We start from the raw sequence: 17,366 nt of genomic DNA on the forward strand, positions 1-17,366 counted from the left end.
CTTAGGCACTATGCCACCAGAGCTCCTAAATAAGAACCAGCAATTTAAATCCTAGGTATGTATCCAATGAACATGCATGCTTCTGTTCTTTGCAGTATTATTCACAATAGCAAAAAGGCAGAAAAACCTAAGTGCTCATCCATAGATGAATGAATAAACAGAATGGGGTGTGTGCATACAATGGAATACTACTCAGTCATAAAGAGAAATGAAGTCCTGATACATGTTACAACATGGATGTACCTTGAAGACATTATGTTGAGTGAAATAAGTCATTCACAAAAGAACAAATGCTATATGACCTTACTTCTATGAAAAGACAAGAATAAGTAAATACAGGGAGATGATAAGCTATTGGTAGTTACCTGGGATCAGCAGGGACAAAGAGAGAAGGAATTAGTCTCTGGAAAATAGTGGGTTTATATCTATGTTATTGGAAAAATTACCATTGATTAAGCAAAATGGTTGTACAATCTGATAAGTATAACATACCAGTAAATTCTATACTGGAAAAAGTGTGAAATGGTAAATACTGTATTATTTATAATTCTACATCAATAACAGTAACCAAAACCAAAACTAACTAACTAGATAAAAACAACAAAAAATAATTCATCGTATCAAAGCAAAGAAAAAGAACAGCAGTTCCTTGAGAGTTTGGGTATGAGAAATAACTGAAATAACAGAAAAACTAAACCCAAACCAATTGTATTTTACCTGATTATAATTCATAGTTGGTAGCAGTTGAGCAATTTAACTATTGCCTCCAGGGTTCCCCAAGTAATATAGAGAGCACTTTTAAATGTCTATTCATTGTAATTCATGTAATTCATCGCTCTGGTGGCACAGTGCCTAAGGCATTTGACTGCTAACTAGAAGGTTGATTGTTCAAACCCACCAGTCACTCTGCTGAAGGAAGACTGGGCAATCTACTTCTGTAAAGATTTACTGCCTTGGAAACCCGATGGGGTCTCTGTGAGTCATAATTGCCTCCATAGCAGTGAATTTGGTTTTTGGCTTTATTCATTGTAAACACAAAATAAATGTTCAATGTCAAAATAAATGTTAACTGTCACAGTTATTATTCTAGATGGATCTGGCACTTAACCAGTGAGAAGACAATTATCATTATTCCCTTCTAACAAAATTTTTAAAGAACACATTGCCAAGCAATTATAAACAATTGTCTATAATATGGGTACTTGGATAAAGAATTTGATATTCCTACACACTGTCTATAAATTTGTTTTTCTACTAGTTGTTGATTTCAGACTTTTTTTTAAAGTAATCCATTGTGCTGTTATGTCAGAGAATAATATACTTAATGGAAAGCATATATACATATATATATTAGGACTAAATTTTTGTTACTTAGTAGCTAAACATGACGAAGGGCCCTGGTAGGGCGGTGGTTAAGCACCTGAATGCTAATAAAGAATTTGAACTCAGCAGCTGCTCTACGGGGAAGGATGTGTCAGACTGTCCTATGGGGTGGCTGTAAGTTTGAATGACTTCACTGGCAAGGGGTTTTGTTTGTTTGTTGAAGTATGATAATGATTAAGTACCAAGTAGCAAAATGTGGGTCAGAAAATTCCTAGAGTTCACAGGCCTTGTCAAATTTTTCGACACGTGACTTCTAGAGTTTGGATATTTTAGAAACTGATGATGTTTAGTGAATGTGACACTGTCGCCGGGGACCTAAAGGTTATCCTTGAGTGAATGTGAGGTTTAGCTTTCATTTTCTGGGCTTACTTTCTCCTCTGTGTGAGAAAGTACTGACTGCTAGTAATCATTCTTGAGCACTCTCATTAAAAGTTGATGTTGAAACCTCAAACCCCAAACTATACTCAAAAGCTTAAAAAATAGTCTCTTAATTAAGAAGTTGCAGGTATATACAGAAAGATACTCAAGAAAAACAGGCCATTGAGCACATAGCAGGTGGGAAAACTGGGTTTATTCAGGCTCGGAGAAAATTTCCCAGTGCAGATAGGAACTTTCTCACATCAAAGCTTAATCTAGTTGTGGCAATAATACGTATCAGTTCGACTAGGAAGACACCTGAGGAATTAACGCCCCTAAGAAAGTTTAACGAATGCTCTCTTTATATTGTATTTGCCTCCACCTTCCTGCTCAGCCCGTGCTTGCTGACAGCAAGCCAGTTGGGAGCATTTTCCTGGTGCGAAAAGCTGGATGCTCTTTAAAACCCAAGCCAAACCCACTGCCATTGAGTTGGTTCCCATTCATAGGGTTTTTGCCAGGGCAAATCTTTCTCTGAGATTTGAAGGGAGCTTCAAACTGCCAACCTTTTGGTTAGCAGCCTAATCCTTTAACCATCGCACCACCAAAATTCCTTGGTGGATGTTACAGAAAGGAAATTTGAAACTCATTGCAGCTGCTCTGTACTCTGCTCAGTCTTTCTTCCTCACTGTTCCTTGCTTCCTTGCTACGTATCTTTTGACCACACTTCTATATGCCATCAGCTCTTTTTAATCATCTCCCCTCTCCCTCCATGCTTCCTTCAGAGATCAATTGCCATCTAATTCCTCTCCCAGAGACCCTGCTCCAGATGTAGTCCATTTTTCTCCACTCCTGCAGGAATTTCCCTGCTTCCGGAATCCAGTTCTTGCCTCACAGGCCTCTCCATCCCTCCTTCTTCCTCCCAAAGCCCTGGTCCAGCTCCAAACTCCTCCCCAGCTGAGTCCAAGGTCCTCTCCTCGCCATCTCTTTTCGGGTGAATAAACAAGAAGCTATCCTTTCTCTGAAGGGAGGCTTTGGGCCCATTGTTGCTGTGGCCGAGATTGTTCCTGTTCCGTAGGATACACTCAGCTTTCCCCACAAACTTGTTCTGTCTTCAGATCTCTCTGCCAGATTCTTCACACTGACCAGGAAGATTTCTTACACAGGTGAGCTTTCAGAACTTCATTGTGATTTTCATTGTGGATTCATGGAGACCGTTTGCTGATCATTCTAACAGGTTGTTCTCTCCTATGAAGGTCCTCAATCCAAATTCTTCTCACACACATTAGGGAGCTTTTCAGTGTGCATTCACAGCTAGAATTTTGATTTAATCAGCTGGTTTGAGACTTGGACGCTGTCATTGTTCAACAGCTCCCAGCATGCCTAATGTGCAAACAGGCTTGAGAGCACAAAATCCTTCAAACTATGCTCTTCTTACCTGGCTTTTCTCTAAAGAACTTGGGGTTCACTTTGAATCTCTAGCAGAGTATCAACCCACTTTCAGGGATCCTTCAGCACCCCCTGTCCTAATAACTAGTTCACCCCAACAAGAACAGAACGTGCCTTCAGTGCTTTCCAAGACAGTCACTGGGAAAGTTGGCAACATATCTATGCCTGTTTAACTGCCAAAGAGAATTTAATGAGAGAAATGTAAAGGGCCCAGGCTGGCCACACCATTGCTTAACTCTCTTGGTGAACTGTGAACTGCTCTGGAGACTCTTGCAAAATAATATCGTTGGGCAATTAACCCCATATATTATTATTCTCAACCTTCCACTTTGTCTTCTCTCTAGCTTTGGTTACAGAAAACTAAACTTGGGGAACCCTTAGATACCTTCTAGTTTGACATGATCAGTTTACTGCTAGGGAAACTGAGGCCAAAAGAGCTTTTAACTTAACAGAAGTCCTACAGCTAAATAGAAAGGGAGTAAGGAAAGCCAGTCATCTTTCCTGAAGGTCCAGTGTTCTTCCACCACACTCACAGCATAGCACCAGGCCTCGGAAATATTGCTGATGATTGTCAATGCACAGATTGGCAGTTTTTGGTGTATGCCCAAGAGAAATTGAATTTTATAGAAAAAACAAGTACTGGAAATAAATAAGGGCCCTAGGTGGTCCCCAACAGTTTGTAATCAATTGCTAATCTAAAGGTTGGCTATTGGAAACCACAAAGTGACACCTTGGAAGAAATGACATAATTATCTTTTTCCATCAAGGTTGCATCCAAAATAAGCTCTATTTAACAGTTCCACTCTGAAACACATGGGGTCACCATGAGTTGAAATCAACTCCATGGCAACTAACAACAAGAACAGTAGAGTAAATAACCAGGAATTTATTATTAAGCTGAAAAAAAACAATGGGAAAAATGACTTTATGTCTCTGAGCCTTTCCATAACAAGATGATATATTACCTCACAGAGACATGGGTTTAAAAAGACAGTGAAGACTTAATGATTAGTGCTGTCTCTGGAACTTGGGAATAACACAATCAATGCTAGCAGTTACTATTATTAAGGGAAGAAGTTTTACAAAATTAGCATGCTGCAAAGCATGCAATACAATAAAGTCCTCATTCTGTTTTCTGAACAGAGACAATGGTGACATTTGGCAAATTGTAGCTATTCTTTTGACTGGGTACTAAGTTGTTTCTTGTTTTTAAATTTCTTTAACTTACATGCACATTCAGTTTTGTTTTTCCATAACAAAGCTAATCTCTCAATTTTAACTCCAAAGTTCACTTCTTAGAAAACAGTGCCAACCAAATTGGTGTTGTAAACGTTTTATCTTTGACTTTAGAAGGTGAAAAAATCAGATATGATCTGCAAAAGGCTTTTTCTTGCAAACTGGGAATAGGAGCTGTTTCTGCTGAGTAAGAACTTGAAGATAAAAATTCCTTTGACCCTTGGTGTTTTTTTTATATTAGAACATAAGTGAAGCAGTTTTTACCACTCAATCATTCTCTTCTAATCTTGGAGACACATTTATTATTGCTTATCAGAAATTAAGGTATATATATTTTTAAAAGTTTCTCAAAAGTCAAAGAAGTATGTAATTTGGCCAATGAGTATTTCACCCACCAGTATTATCTCAGTAAGTAATTTGAGAAACATGAACAAGTCAGTTGTTTTCTTCAAAGGGAGCGAATGTTCTCTATTCTATGTTGTTGTTAGCTACAGTTTAACTGGCTGCGGACTCATGGTGACCTCATCCACAACCCAATTGGATCGTTGTGACCAATGCAGTTTTCATTGTCTAGTCTTCAGAAGATCACCAGCACCTTCCATATTGTAGTTTTTTTTTTTTTTTTTTTTTTTTTTAAGCTGGTTTCCTCTTTAAATTTATTGCTATTGAGTTGATTCTGATTCAGAGAACTTATAGGACAGAGCAGAATTGCCTCAAAGGATTTGGAAGGCTGTAATCTTTACAGAAACAGATTGCCACCTCTTTCTCCCATGAAGTGGTGGATTGAATCCCCAGCCTTTCAGTTAGCGGATGGATGCTTAACCACTGTACTATCAGGGATCTTTAATAGTCCTGTGAAATGGTCCTTAAAATTTTATTTTGCATTTCTAGTGTCTGACATTGGGAGAGGGGGTGCAGTAAGTATTAGTTGAAAGCATATATGGCCAGTTTTGTGAGATAGGATGCTTAGATGAGAAAACTGGGATGCTCTGAGGGGAAGTGAAAGGACAAAAGTCTCCAACTGGTGAATATGAAATCAATTTATACAGCCTCAACCCCTTTCTAAAGCACCATGTTGCTTTCTACATTGAGGTCTATGGCTTTTCCTATAAAGCCATTCCTTTTATTTTATGTTTATGGTCAATGACTAATGTGGCAGATTTGGGTTTGCTGGTTAGGATGTGAAAATAATAGAATTGAGATAAAGATGCACTGTGGTTTACAAGAATTTTATTTTGTCTTCTTGTTAGTCTGTTAAGAATAGCTTTCAACACACTCCAAAGTGCCTTTATTTTGCTTCTAAATGTTTCAAGGAAGAAAGACTATTTTGTCAAAAATAAGGCTTACATTTTTCTGTTTTAGGTGCCTTATTCCTAAAGATGATATTCAACTTGGCAGTCACTGCTGGAGAGGTGACTACTTCTCTCATTGTCTTGGTGATGGCTTTTGTTTTTCTAAGAGTGTTAGGGAGCAAGAGTGGAAAGATTTTATCTCTTCCTGGCCCATGGTCCTTCCCCATCATTGGAAATCTTCTCCAGCTTGGAGATCATCCTTATTTGACGTTCATGGAAATGAGAAAGAAATATGGAGATGTCTTTCTTATCAAACTTGGGATGGTACCTGTTGTGGTGGTGAATGGAATGGAGATGGTGAAACAAGTGCTGCTCAAAGATGGAGAGCATTTTGCAGGCAGACCTAACATGCACACATTTTCTGTCTTGGCAGAAGGAAAGAGTTTTTCATTTTCAGTCAATTATGGAGAAAGTTGGAAGCTTCACAAGAAAATTGCCTCTAATGCATTAAGAACTTTTTCCAAAGCAGAAGCAAAATCCTCCACCTGCTCTTGCCTGCTTGAGGAACATGTCACTGAGGAAGTTTCTGAGATGGTGAAATTCTTTGCAGAATTGACTTCCAAGAACGACAGCTTTGAACCCAGAAACTTAATCACCTCTGCAGTGGCCAATGTTGTCTGTGCCCTTTGCTTTGGCAAGAGATATGAACACAATGATGAAGACTTTCTTAAGATAGTTAAAACAAATGATGAGTTACTGAAGGCCTCCAGTCCAGCTAACCCTGCTGATTTCATACCTTGTTTCCGCTATCTCCCATTACGTATTATAAATGCTCCCCGGGAATTTTATCAGGCCCTAAATCAGTTTATTGCAGGACATGTAAAAGATCATATTAAAACACATGATAAGGTAAGGAATTAATACTAGACGAGAGTTTTGCAATGATGAAAAGCATTGAGTACCCAGAAGATTGTATTCTATCTTGGTAGTTTTGTCACAGTAACACTCATCCATGCTACTATTAAACTTTAGCTCTAGTCAGTAGGACTACAGCACAGTAATACTCAGTGTTCTCATGTAGGGACCTTTAGGATAACTCTAAAGTCTTTGAGGCCTCAGAAATTTCCTCAGTTCTGAGGCAACATGCATGATTTATGAATCTGTAATTGACTGATAAATGATGGCCCGAATATAGATGAGTTTGTTCCTTGAAGAAATGAGCCAAATACTTTCATTTTGTAGCATTAACCATATCTGAAATTATGAAAACCTGGACTTAAAAACATTAGTATATTTTTTTCAAAACTTCTTTTATACCCACATTTCTTCCCTGAGATCCATTAACATATAGAAATTAATTTTGAGATCATAAAACACATACTAAAGCTCTCCAGGTGGCAGGAGCAGACTTTTCCTATAAAGCCATTCCTTCTTTTTTTCCCCCAATTTGATTGTCCCCAGAAGAATGAATACCCCTTGTGAGCCATGCATCTGCCAGAAAGAATCCTAGATCTTTAGACCCAACCAGCTGATGTGAGAATAATAGGAAAAAAATTAAACAGGAAAAGATAGGTGATCAAGGTAGATAATCAAGCAAATGAAGATGTGTGAAAAGTTAAGTCCCCTCCAATGCAAAAGAGAAGAAAATCTGTTTCAAGATACTAGCTAGGAATCTAGATCAGGTGCAGGAAGTGTATGAATTTATAAGAGTTCATAAACTTTTTTTTCCCATTTCCTGATCTATGCATCCCCATCTCTTTCTCTATGATGACAGTAAAATCCATACAATAGGTTCAGAAGCCTTTTATTATATCAAATGCCATGTAATTTCTCTATAAATGTTATCCTTTAATGCTAACATCTTCTAAATGTGCTTATGGAATAAGGTGCTCATTTCTGTGGATTGAAAGAAGTTTCATTTTTTTAAAAAAAAATATTTTGGGAGCTTGGTTTTCTATTTTACACTATTAAAGTTAAGCATTACTTCTTTTCAAACAAAAATGGCTGTAAGGTTTTAAATAATATATTTATATTCATAAGCACATTGGATTCATTTCAAGTTACATGAGGCTATGACTCTTCCTCATGGGCTTCATGTGTGATGTGACTGACATATAGGTGGAATGAGTCATCATGTTAAAGTTTGTCTCCTCAGGACCATATCCGAGACATTACTGATGCTCTGATTAATATATGCCACAACAAACATGCTTCTACCAAAACAGCCATCTTAAGTGATGATGAAATCATAAGCACCGTGCATGACCTATTTGGAGCTGGTATGTGACAATATTTATCAATATATAAGACAAAAATCAACTGCACTGTTTTGCTATCCACTATTTACAGTGTTTCTCTCTTTCTGAATTGTTCATTTTATGTGGTAGAGCTCATATTGTATTCAATCTGGAATTCTTCCTTCTTCCTATGTCATTTGATAGTAATAATAGTTTCATGATGCATTAACATCATTGATCCATGCAGTCACAAGCCTTGATTTATTTAGTTAGTTGGTTGGTTCGTTACCTGTTCCTTTTTATCCCTGAAACCATTCAAAGTTGCTTCCCCAATCCATTGATACTTTTTCTTAATGATTTCAAAATGTTACTTTTTTTTGTATGAATATATTATTAGAAAATGAGCTTTACTTATATTATCATGCAATTTATTTTATGTAAATGCTATTGCTATTTATATCTCAGTTTCCAACTTTCTTCATGAAGTACTATGTTTGTAAGATCCAGCCAGATCTGTCATGTATTTCTAATCAGCTGCTTATAACAATTGCATTATACTCTGTACATGCACCCCCTACATTTTAACCATCTGGGGTCACTGGGATGGGCACCCAAACTATTTGCAATTCCTGACCTGCAAAAATAATGCAAATATTGAATATCTCACTAATGTTAAGAAGACCACCTACCTCAGTTTTGACTCTTTTTGAATTTCAACCTTACAGTAAACACCCAAAAGCAGAATTTCTGAACCAATGAATAAAAATATTCTTGAGCTTTTGATATATAATGCCAGTTTTTTAAAAACTATACCAATCTATATTATTACCATATTACTAAACAAAACAAAACAAACTCACTGCTATTGAGTCGATTCGACTCATAGCACCCCTCCTTGGGTTTCTGAGTAGAGACTACTGTGGTAGATTGCCAATCTTCCTTCTGAGGAGTGGCTGGTGGGTTTGGACCACCAGCCTTCTGGTTAGCAGTCAAATGCCTTAGGTGCTATGCCACCAGAGCTTCTTACTATCATTCTTATATTATTTAGGTTTATTATTATTATTATCACTTTTATCTATCATATTTCTTGTACTTTCTATAAGTTATTAGACAAGAGGAAGCCAATTTCCTTAGTCTAGCAAACAATAAAAATACTAATGGTATATTAGCAGTTATATTTTAGGCAGTATGGTTTTCTAATTTTTTAGTTTTCCTTTCTTTTTTATTTTATACTATCTTTATCACCACTTTGGTTCATTTTGTTCTAGGATCTGTGTATTTAGGTTACCGAATTTTCTTTGTAAACAGAAGGATTTGTTTTGATTTGTATTACATGCAAACACATTGTGTGTGTGTGAGTGTATGTATGCAAGTATATATATATGCATATATACATATCTATGTATATCTTTTATTTTGATCATGATTTCAATTTGAAGTCACTGGTTGTTTATCATATAAATTTTATCATAGTGAATTTAGTGTTTTTTTTCTGACAACAGTCTGAAGGTAGATACTAATGTTAGAATTTTGAGGACCATCTTTAAAACTTGAATGCAACTGAGTATATGTGGTGTGATGAATATATCAAGAAGGATTTATTTTCATCCTGATTTGATGAAATAATGTGTAAATAAATTGCAGAAATACATAATATTGCCAATATCCTTAAGTAATTAACAAATTTAAATTATGGCAGATAACAAAAGTAACTAGTATTTAGAATAGAGCTATCAGACACACAACCCAGGTAAATTATTTTTAGTTAAAATGTGTGCAGAAAAGAGTATTCAGTATAATGCATATATGTTGTTGTTGTTGTTATGTGCCGTTGAGTCAGTCCCAACTCATAGAGACCCCTCCTTGGGTTTCCGAGACAGTATCACTATGGAAGTAGATTGCCCAACCCTCCTTCCAAAGAGTAGCTAGTGGGTTTGAACTGCCAGCCTTCTGGTTAGCAGTCAAGTGCCTCAGGCACTATGCTACCAGAGCTCCTTGCTTATATGTGTAAAGCATTTATTTACTTGATAAATACATCAAATTGAATCTGTATTTTGAATGCAAGTAAGAGTAATAATGAAAAATAAGAAAATGATAAATTTCCATACCAGTGAGATGAATGAAATCTTTTATTAGAATAAAATAGTGAGCTATAAACCACATATTTAAAGATATAATTTGCAATATTCTATCCAATCAGAGCTTCTACATAATTAGCATTTATATTTCCATATTTAACTTTTCAAATTGATCATAGAGATAATTTACTTTCACCTTAAGATATAGTCAGGCTTTTCCCAAATCATTGCTTATGAACCCAATAATACTTAGATTATCTACCAAGATGGATAACAATAGAGTTTTTCTTAAGTCTTGATGTAAAAAGCCAAATTTATGATGATCAAATTCTGAACCCTGTTTTTTATCCATGGACTTTTTATTTTCTCTTGCTGGAGAACAGAATCAATATATCCAACTTTTAACACTGTACTGTACTCTACTGTAGAGACACCCTGATCAGCAACTTCATTTGGACAACTAACTTGAGGGTAATTTCTTGCAGTATGAAGTCAATGTCAGAAATTTTGTGAGTTGGAAAATATGGAACCTACTGGCTCACTAAAGAGATTGTTCTGCGTAAAAGACATGAAAACCTGGACTTGAGGAGTTTAGTTTGGAAAGATTGCTCGGGTCTGAAGCTAAACCTGAATTCATTGCTTGTACATGTTAAAATGAAAGTTTTTTTTTTTTTTTTTTTTAATAAATACTTAATCCTCAGTGCTGTGGAGCCACAGAATTTAGTTCAGGTGCTAGCTTTGTCCCTGTGTGATCTTGATCAAATTTTATTGCCTTTTCCGTGCTGCAAGTTCCTCATATCTAAGGTAAGAGTAATTATAGCCCTATCACATAGGGTTTTGAATATTAAGTGACAATGCAATTAAGTGGTCAATATTTAGAAAATCTCTTCATTATTGTTGCTGTTGTCATTGGCATCATTAGAACCCAGAAACAAAACATAGAATCGAAAATACACTTTTGCTACTAGATTTGATAACAGTAGAAAACACAAACACAAGCATTTTAATGCTATTAAATTTGGCAGTAGGTCATCATAAAAGTGAATTTATGATGAAAACAGTATAGTATATGAGTGAACATAATGAAGACTAAAAAATGGAGAACAAACTAACTTCAGCAAATCAGGCACATTGCCTATCACTTTGAACCACCTACCAGGAAAAGGTTTTTATCGTGGCATTTCTGAGTTTTAAGTTTTCAAGAACTGATTACAATCTTTGACATAGTTTTAGAATTGCCCTTGAGAAAAGATAACAATTAGTATATAGAATTCTTTGCTCTATTTTTTTTCCAGTAATGTAAACCATTTGACTAGTGCTAAATCTCAGAAATAAAGATGCCTTGTTGAAAGGATGAATTTTAAACTCTTAAAGTACACTAAAAATTATTATTTAAAAAATATGAATCTACATAACCCTCCGTTATTTTCTTACACTAACTCCTGGCCTTTTGAGCCAGATAAGTGCCAGTTCAAGTCCTGGGTCTGTTTCTCATGAGTTGAGTCACCTTGAACAAGGGCCCATAATTCCCTTACAGCACAGCTTTTCTCTTCAGTAAAATGTGCATAATTATATGTAACTTACGTGTCTCCATTATGATTTAGAGGAAATATATATAACAGAGTATAAGTAATAGCCACTTATAATTATGATTATTGCATGAATTATGTCATTCTTACCAGTGCCTAAGGCACTTGACTGCTAACCAGAAGGCTGGTGGTTCAAACCCACCAGCCACTCCTCGGAAGGAAGTTTGGGCAATCCTACTTCCGTAGTGATACTGCTTTGGAAACCCAAGGAGGGGTGGCTATGAGTTGGGGCCGACTCGACGGCAAATAACAACAACAACAACAACAAGTAATAGCCACTTATAATTATGATTATTGCATAGATTATGTCATTCTTGCCATGATATCAATAAGGTTTATTATGTAGTGCAATGTTAGCAATGAGTTCACATGTGTGATAAATAACACCAATATTTTTTAAGGAGTCCCTGGGTTGTGCAAAGAGTTAAGACACTTGGCTGCTAACTGAAAGACAGGATGTTCGTTTCCACACAGAGGCACCTTAGAAGAAAGATCTAATGCTCCGCTTTCCTAAAACTCAACCAATGAAGACCGAATGGAGCACAGTTCGACTCTGACACACATGGGTCACCTTGAGTTGGAGATGACTCAATGGCACATTTTCAATCCACTCTAACAGATAGTAATTATTTTATTGTGGTTGTATTAGTTTACGGTTATATTTAAATTCCCTTCCCTAATTCTCAGTACTTGAATGTGAAGTAAAGTGAGGATATCAATTATGTTGACACTTTTTCCCATGACTCATTCTCTCCTTCATTTTACAGGGTTTGAAACAATATCCACATGTCTGTATTGGAGCTTTCTTTATCTAATATACTATCCAGAAATTCAAGCCAAAATTCAAGAAGAAATTGGTAACATACTTTGAGATAAAAATTATAATTTAGTCATAGAAGTTTTCTTCTAATTATCACTTTTATTATTAAATTTTTTAAAAATATATTTTTATTTCAGATAAAAACATTGGGCTAAAATCACCCAGATTTGAAGACAGGAAAGTCTTACCTTACACAGAAGCTTTCATAAATGAAATATTCCGACATGTCTCCTTTCTTCCTTTCACTATTCCTCACTGGTAAGCATATGATTCTCCTTTGAAAAACCAGTCTGTGTTTTGGAAAAGAGATGAGGAATCTTGGGATTCACTGGGATACTTTAAGTGCCTTAGCACCTATGTTAAATTAATTATTACTTTGATAGTTCTTTAAGTCTGATTGCATTTTATTTTATACTCCTGTAGTGAAATGTAAGGAGCTCTGGTGCCATAGCACCTAAGGCATTTGACTGCTAATCAGAAGGTTGGCAGTTCAAACCCACCAGCCATTCTGTGGAAGGAAGATGGGGCAACCTACTTCTACAAAGATTTACCACCTTGGAAACCCAATGGAGGTTGCTAGGAGCTGTAGTCAACTCTAATGTAGTGGATAATGTAAGGTTTGAGTAAAGCAAGGCCATGTATTTTGGACATTTTTGATAACCATAATGTGATGCTATTAACTTTCATGTTATATATTCTATGGAGAGGAGAGAAGGATATGGAAATTCTAAACAATGAATAATTCAATTGTAATACACATTTGGAAATTTTGTACAAACACATTTGAACTTCTCCTATGGGCAGTCTTAGCCTCTTGCTGATGTGGGTTAATTTTCAGCACCCTGGAATTTTGGAGGGCAGTAGACTCAGGGACCTACCATGGACACATATATGTTAAAGAGAAAATCTATAGATATTTGAAAATGTCCTAAACCTTATGCCAGAATCTCCAGCACACAAATACGTGCCAGTATAGATTAAATAAACCAAAAAAACAAACCAAACCCCCTGCTGTTGAGTCAACTCCGACTCATAGCAACCCTGACTCATTGTGACCCCTCCTTGGGATTCTGAAGTGGTATCACTACAGAAGTAGATTGCCCAACCTTCCTTCTGAGGAGTGGCTGGTGGGTTTGAACTTCCAGCCTTCTGGTTAGCAGTCAAATGCCTTTGGCACTACGCCACCAGCACTACTATAGATTAAATAGGTAAGTGTTATTAAATATGTAGATAGAAAACAAAAGTTATGGTAGTTTGTACTATTTTCATTTTAATGTATACAATTAAAACAGAAAATAAAATTCTCAGGAACTTTTTCTTTCCACCTTTAAGTAGTGAAGGAGCTCTGGTAGCACAGTGGTTAAGACACTGGACTGCTAATTAAAAGGTTGGCAGTTTAAACCCACCAGCTGCTCTGCAAGAGAAGGATGAGACAATCTGCTTCTATAAATACTTACAGCCTTGGGAATCCTATGGGCAGTTCTACAGTGTTGTATAGTGTTGCTATGAATTGACTCGATGGCACTGGGTTTAGTCGGTTTCAGTTAAATTGTAAAGGAACAGGAATGTATCTCTCCCCCAGAAAGCTGATATAATTATTTGTTAGTTGACCACAGCTACATGTAGTGCCCTCAACTGAAGGATACCAATGGGACCAACCACCAGCTGAGCATTGTTGTTGTTGTTGTTATGTGCCATCAAGTCGGACCCGACTCATAGGGACCCTTCCTTGGGTTTCCGAGGCGGTATCACTACGGAAGTAGATTGCCCACCCTTCCTTCCAGGGAGTGACTGGTGGGTTTGAATCACCAGCCTTCTGGTCAAGGCCAAATAGTGAGTGTAAACTGTAATTAGTTTGCTCTCCTTATTCATAAATTATGCATTTCAATTCATACTGACCCTTTTCTTCCAGCAGCTGCATCAGGTCTTCTTTCTGGTTGGAATAAATTTTGTCTTTAACTTATGTTTAATAAAAACTCCTACATTTAATGAAACAACTCTGTCCCAATGACTTTCATAAAATGATATTGTGTAGTACAAAAAAAAAAAAAAAAAAAAAGACCTACCTACCCTTCTACTCAGGAACCAGGAACAGAGAGCTCCTACCAAGTTTATGTGCATCACTTGGGATGAAAAGGAACACATATTTGGAGCTCTGGAAACACATCTGAAGAGCTGAATCCACAGTGGGTGTGGACAGGAATGTATTGAGATAGGCAAATGGTTGTACATAGAAGCAGGTGATTCTCTCCCCTGCCCCCCCCCCAAAAAAAAAGTCCATTACTCATCTGGCCTTTCTCCTTCTTGGTTGTTGAGACCACCCAGTATATAATGCTCATGTTATTTACCAAAGTTCAGTACCAATTGAAAAATGGACACAGGTGAAACGAAGGTCAGTCTATGAGCTTTCTTAATTATCAGAGCTAGTTTGTAGGATTGGGCTTAAAGGTGGACCGTCCAGGCTTGCTAAAACCCTCACCTGAATTAGACATATTTTCCCATTCAGTGTCTGACAGGATTAGACAATTGCAGGTGTCCCCTGGGAGGACGGACTTATTCCTCTAAGTTCATCTCATGGCTGATTGTAGATGACAAGTACCTTCTCTGCAGGCTGACTGGTGTGGAGAAAGCTCAGGAATGGTTAAGCCGAATGTGCCAGGGCCGTCTCTCAACTGTAAATAAAAATGTCACTGTTTCTCCCTTAGGGAGAAGTGAGTTCGAGGGTAATCTACAGAGGTGGCGAATGCCAATGTAAACAATAACGTGATTAAATCCCACCCATGCGTAATTTTAGTGTTTTAAAAGGGGAAGAAGCTTTATAGATAAAAGACTGAGAATGAAACTAGAGGAACAGATTGCTAGTTCCAGATGTAATTTAGAGATCTTACTGCACAGCCAATATTCATTTCACAGCTAGGAAAAAAGTAAATCATCAAGCACCTAAGAAATATGTCCAACATGTCATTCATAGAAACTTCTAGAGTTCAGATTTCATAGTTCCAAATATCCATTATTCCTTCCACCTAATACCCAAAGATGCTATTTTTGATTGTCTAATCTATTAATTAATGCCACAAGCACAGTGGGGAGAAGAAAGAGCTAAATAATACTTTTTTGCTCTTGATGTAATTTGATCTGCCTGGTGGCATAGTGCCTAAGGCATTTGACTGCTAACCAGAAGGTTGGTGGTTCAAACCCATCAGCCACTCCTGGGAAGGAAGGTTGAGCAATCTACTTCCGTAGTGATACCACCTCAGAAACCCAAGGAAGGGTCAGATCCAACTCTACGGCAGTGAGTTTGGCTTTTAGTATTTTTTTACTCATGGGTAACTCTGTCATAGAAATTTTCATGAGAGAATTTTCTATTAGGAGTTTAGCTCAAAGCAATACCTTGCTTATAGTAAGTGCACAGTATGTTGAATAAATACAAAAATTATAAATTATTAATTCTATAATAGAAAATGCTTAAATTAATAAAATAATACAGATTTATAAAGCTTTCATGTTATTATTATGGTAAAAAATTAATTGAAAAAATCTGTGAATTGTGGCAGTTAATGAGTTATTTGAAATTTTAGAATGTGTTGTAATGCTGTGTTTTGCTTTCCCAGTACTACAGTGGACACTTCTCTGAATGGTTATTTCATCCCCAGGAAAACTTGCGTCTTTATTAACATGTACCAAGTAAACCATGATGAGTAAGTGATTACAATGATTTCTTGAGATAAACTTTGCTTAGTTTGTTTATTGTGTATCAATCTGGGAAAGATTTATAGATTTCTTAACCAAACTTTACTCCATTTGTTTCTCTTGAAAAAATTCAAAAGAAGTTCAGTTCTCCCTCTTCACCTGTAATGGGAAGGGGAATCTCAACACAGATTTACTCAGGGCAAATCTAATTTCAGAAGTGGGTTGATTGGAGTAGTTTTGGGCCAAGGACTTTATGGGGTCACCCTCTACATGGATATAGCCAGCTGACATTTGAAATGCAGTATGGAATCCCACTGGACTGGAGGCCACCAAGCAGGAATTGCTACCTCTTTCTATTTACTTTTTTCCTCTACCCAGCACCTAGATTAGTGTCTACCACACTGTAGGCACTTAATAAACATAAGCTGAATAAAATGCAGCTAGAAACTCACCGTTATCAAACATAAAATAGAGGGTTAAGATGAAGGTGCCTCAGGCAGTGAAAGTGAGTGTTCTTATACGAATTTTGTGGAACTCTTAATTTAAAATAATTAAAATTTTAAATAAATTCTCAAGTCTTACATTAACTAAAGTATCACAAGTCACTTTAGTGAAAAAATGTAATAATTATACTAAATCTTCCTAATAACTAAATCCTTCATTATATTAAAGGAATGAGTGATAGACAAATAAATATATACATATATACAGCCATAATAATTATATATAATTGTGTCTGTATAATAATTATATGTGTATGTATATATGTTTATAAAGAATATCCCAAAATTAAATTAAACATTTGATGCAAAATAAATTATTATGGAAAATTTGCCAACAATGAGAAAAATGATAAAATAATTTCTTTTTAAAATATCATTTTTGTCTATTTTTATACAGAACTATTTGGGATAACCCTAATTTATTTAGACCTGAGAGATTTCTAGACAAGAACGGAGAATTGAATAAAAGTCTTATTGACAAAGTTCTGATATTTGGAATGGGAATCCGGAAGTGTCTGGGAGAAGATGTTGCGCGGAATGAGATATTTATTTTCCTCACCACTATTCTGCAACAGCTCAAGCTGTCAAAGTGCTCTGGAGCCCAGCTCGACCTAGCACCCAGATATGGGTTAACCATGAAGCCCAAACCGTACCAACTCAAAGCTGAACTCCGCTCCTCAGGCAGTTCTTCTGCTTAGATTTTCAGATTGGATGGAGGATCTTAATTCAGAAAAA

General features: G+C 36.4%; 1 protein-coding gene across 1 annotated transcript; it reads left to right on the forward strand.

The window, feature by feature from the left end:
* Positions 1 to 5,801: 5,801 nt before the first annotated feature.
* Positions 5,802 to 17,329, forward strand: LOC103195938 (cytochrome P450 1A4-like). Its single transcript, XM_007939583.2, has 6 exons — positions 5,802 to 6,623; positions 7,870 to 7,993; positions 12,386 to 12,475; positions 12,576 to 12,696; positions 16,050 to 16,136; positions 17,029 to 17,329. The coding sequence occupies exons 1-6, from the start codon at positions 5,802 to 5,804 to the stop codon at positions 17,327 to 17,329; spliced, it is 1,545 nt and encodes a 514-aa protein (XP_007937774.2).
* The last annotated feature ends 37 nt before the right edge of the window (positions 17,330 to 17,366 follow it).

The sequence above is a fragment of the Orycteropus afer genome, unplaced genomic scaffold (assembly GCF_000298275.1).
Source record: "Orycteropus afer afer isolate SDZICR_OR568_19922 unplaced genomic scaffold, OryAfe1.0 scaffold00005, whole genome shotgun sequence".
Lineage (NCBI taxonomy): Eukaryota > Metazoa > Chordata > Mammalia > Tubulidentata > Orycteropodidae > Orycteropus > Orycteropus afer.

What these genes read in the sequence shown, in the direction of transcription:
- LOC103195938 (XM_007939583.2), top strand. Translation starts at nt 5,802, where the DNA reads ATGATATTCAACTTGGCAGTCACTGCTGGAGAGGTGACTACTTCTCTC. An exon ending in GCATGACCTATTTGGAGCTG is followed by an intron (nt 7,994 to 12,385) that starts GTATGTGACAAT and finishes TTCATTTTACAG; the next exon opens with GGTTTGAAACAATATCCACA. An exon ending in CAAAATTCAAGAAGAAATTG is followed by an intron (nt 12,476 to 12,575) that starts GTAACATACTTT and finishes TTTTTATTTCAG; the next exon opens with ATAAAAACATTGGGCTAAAA.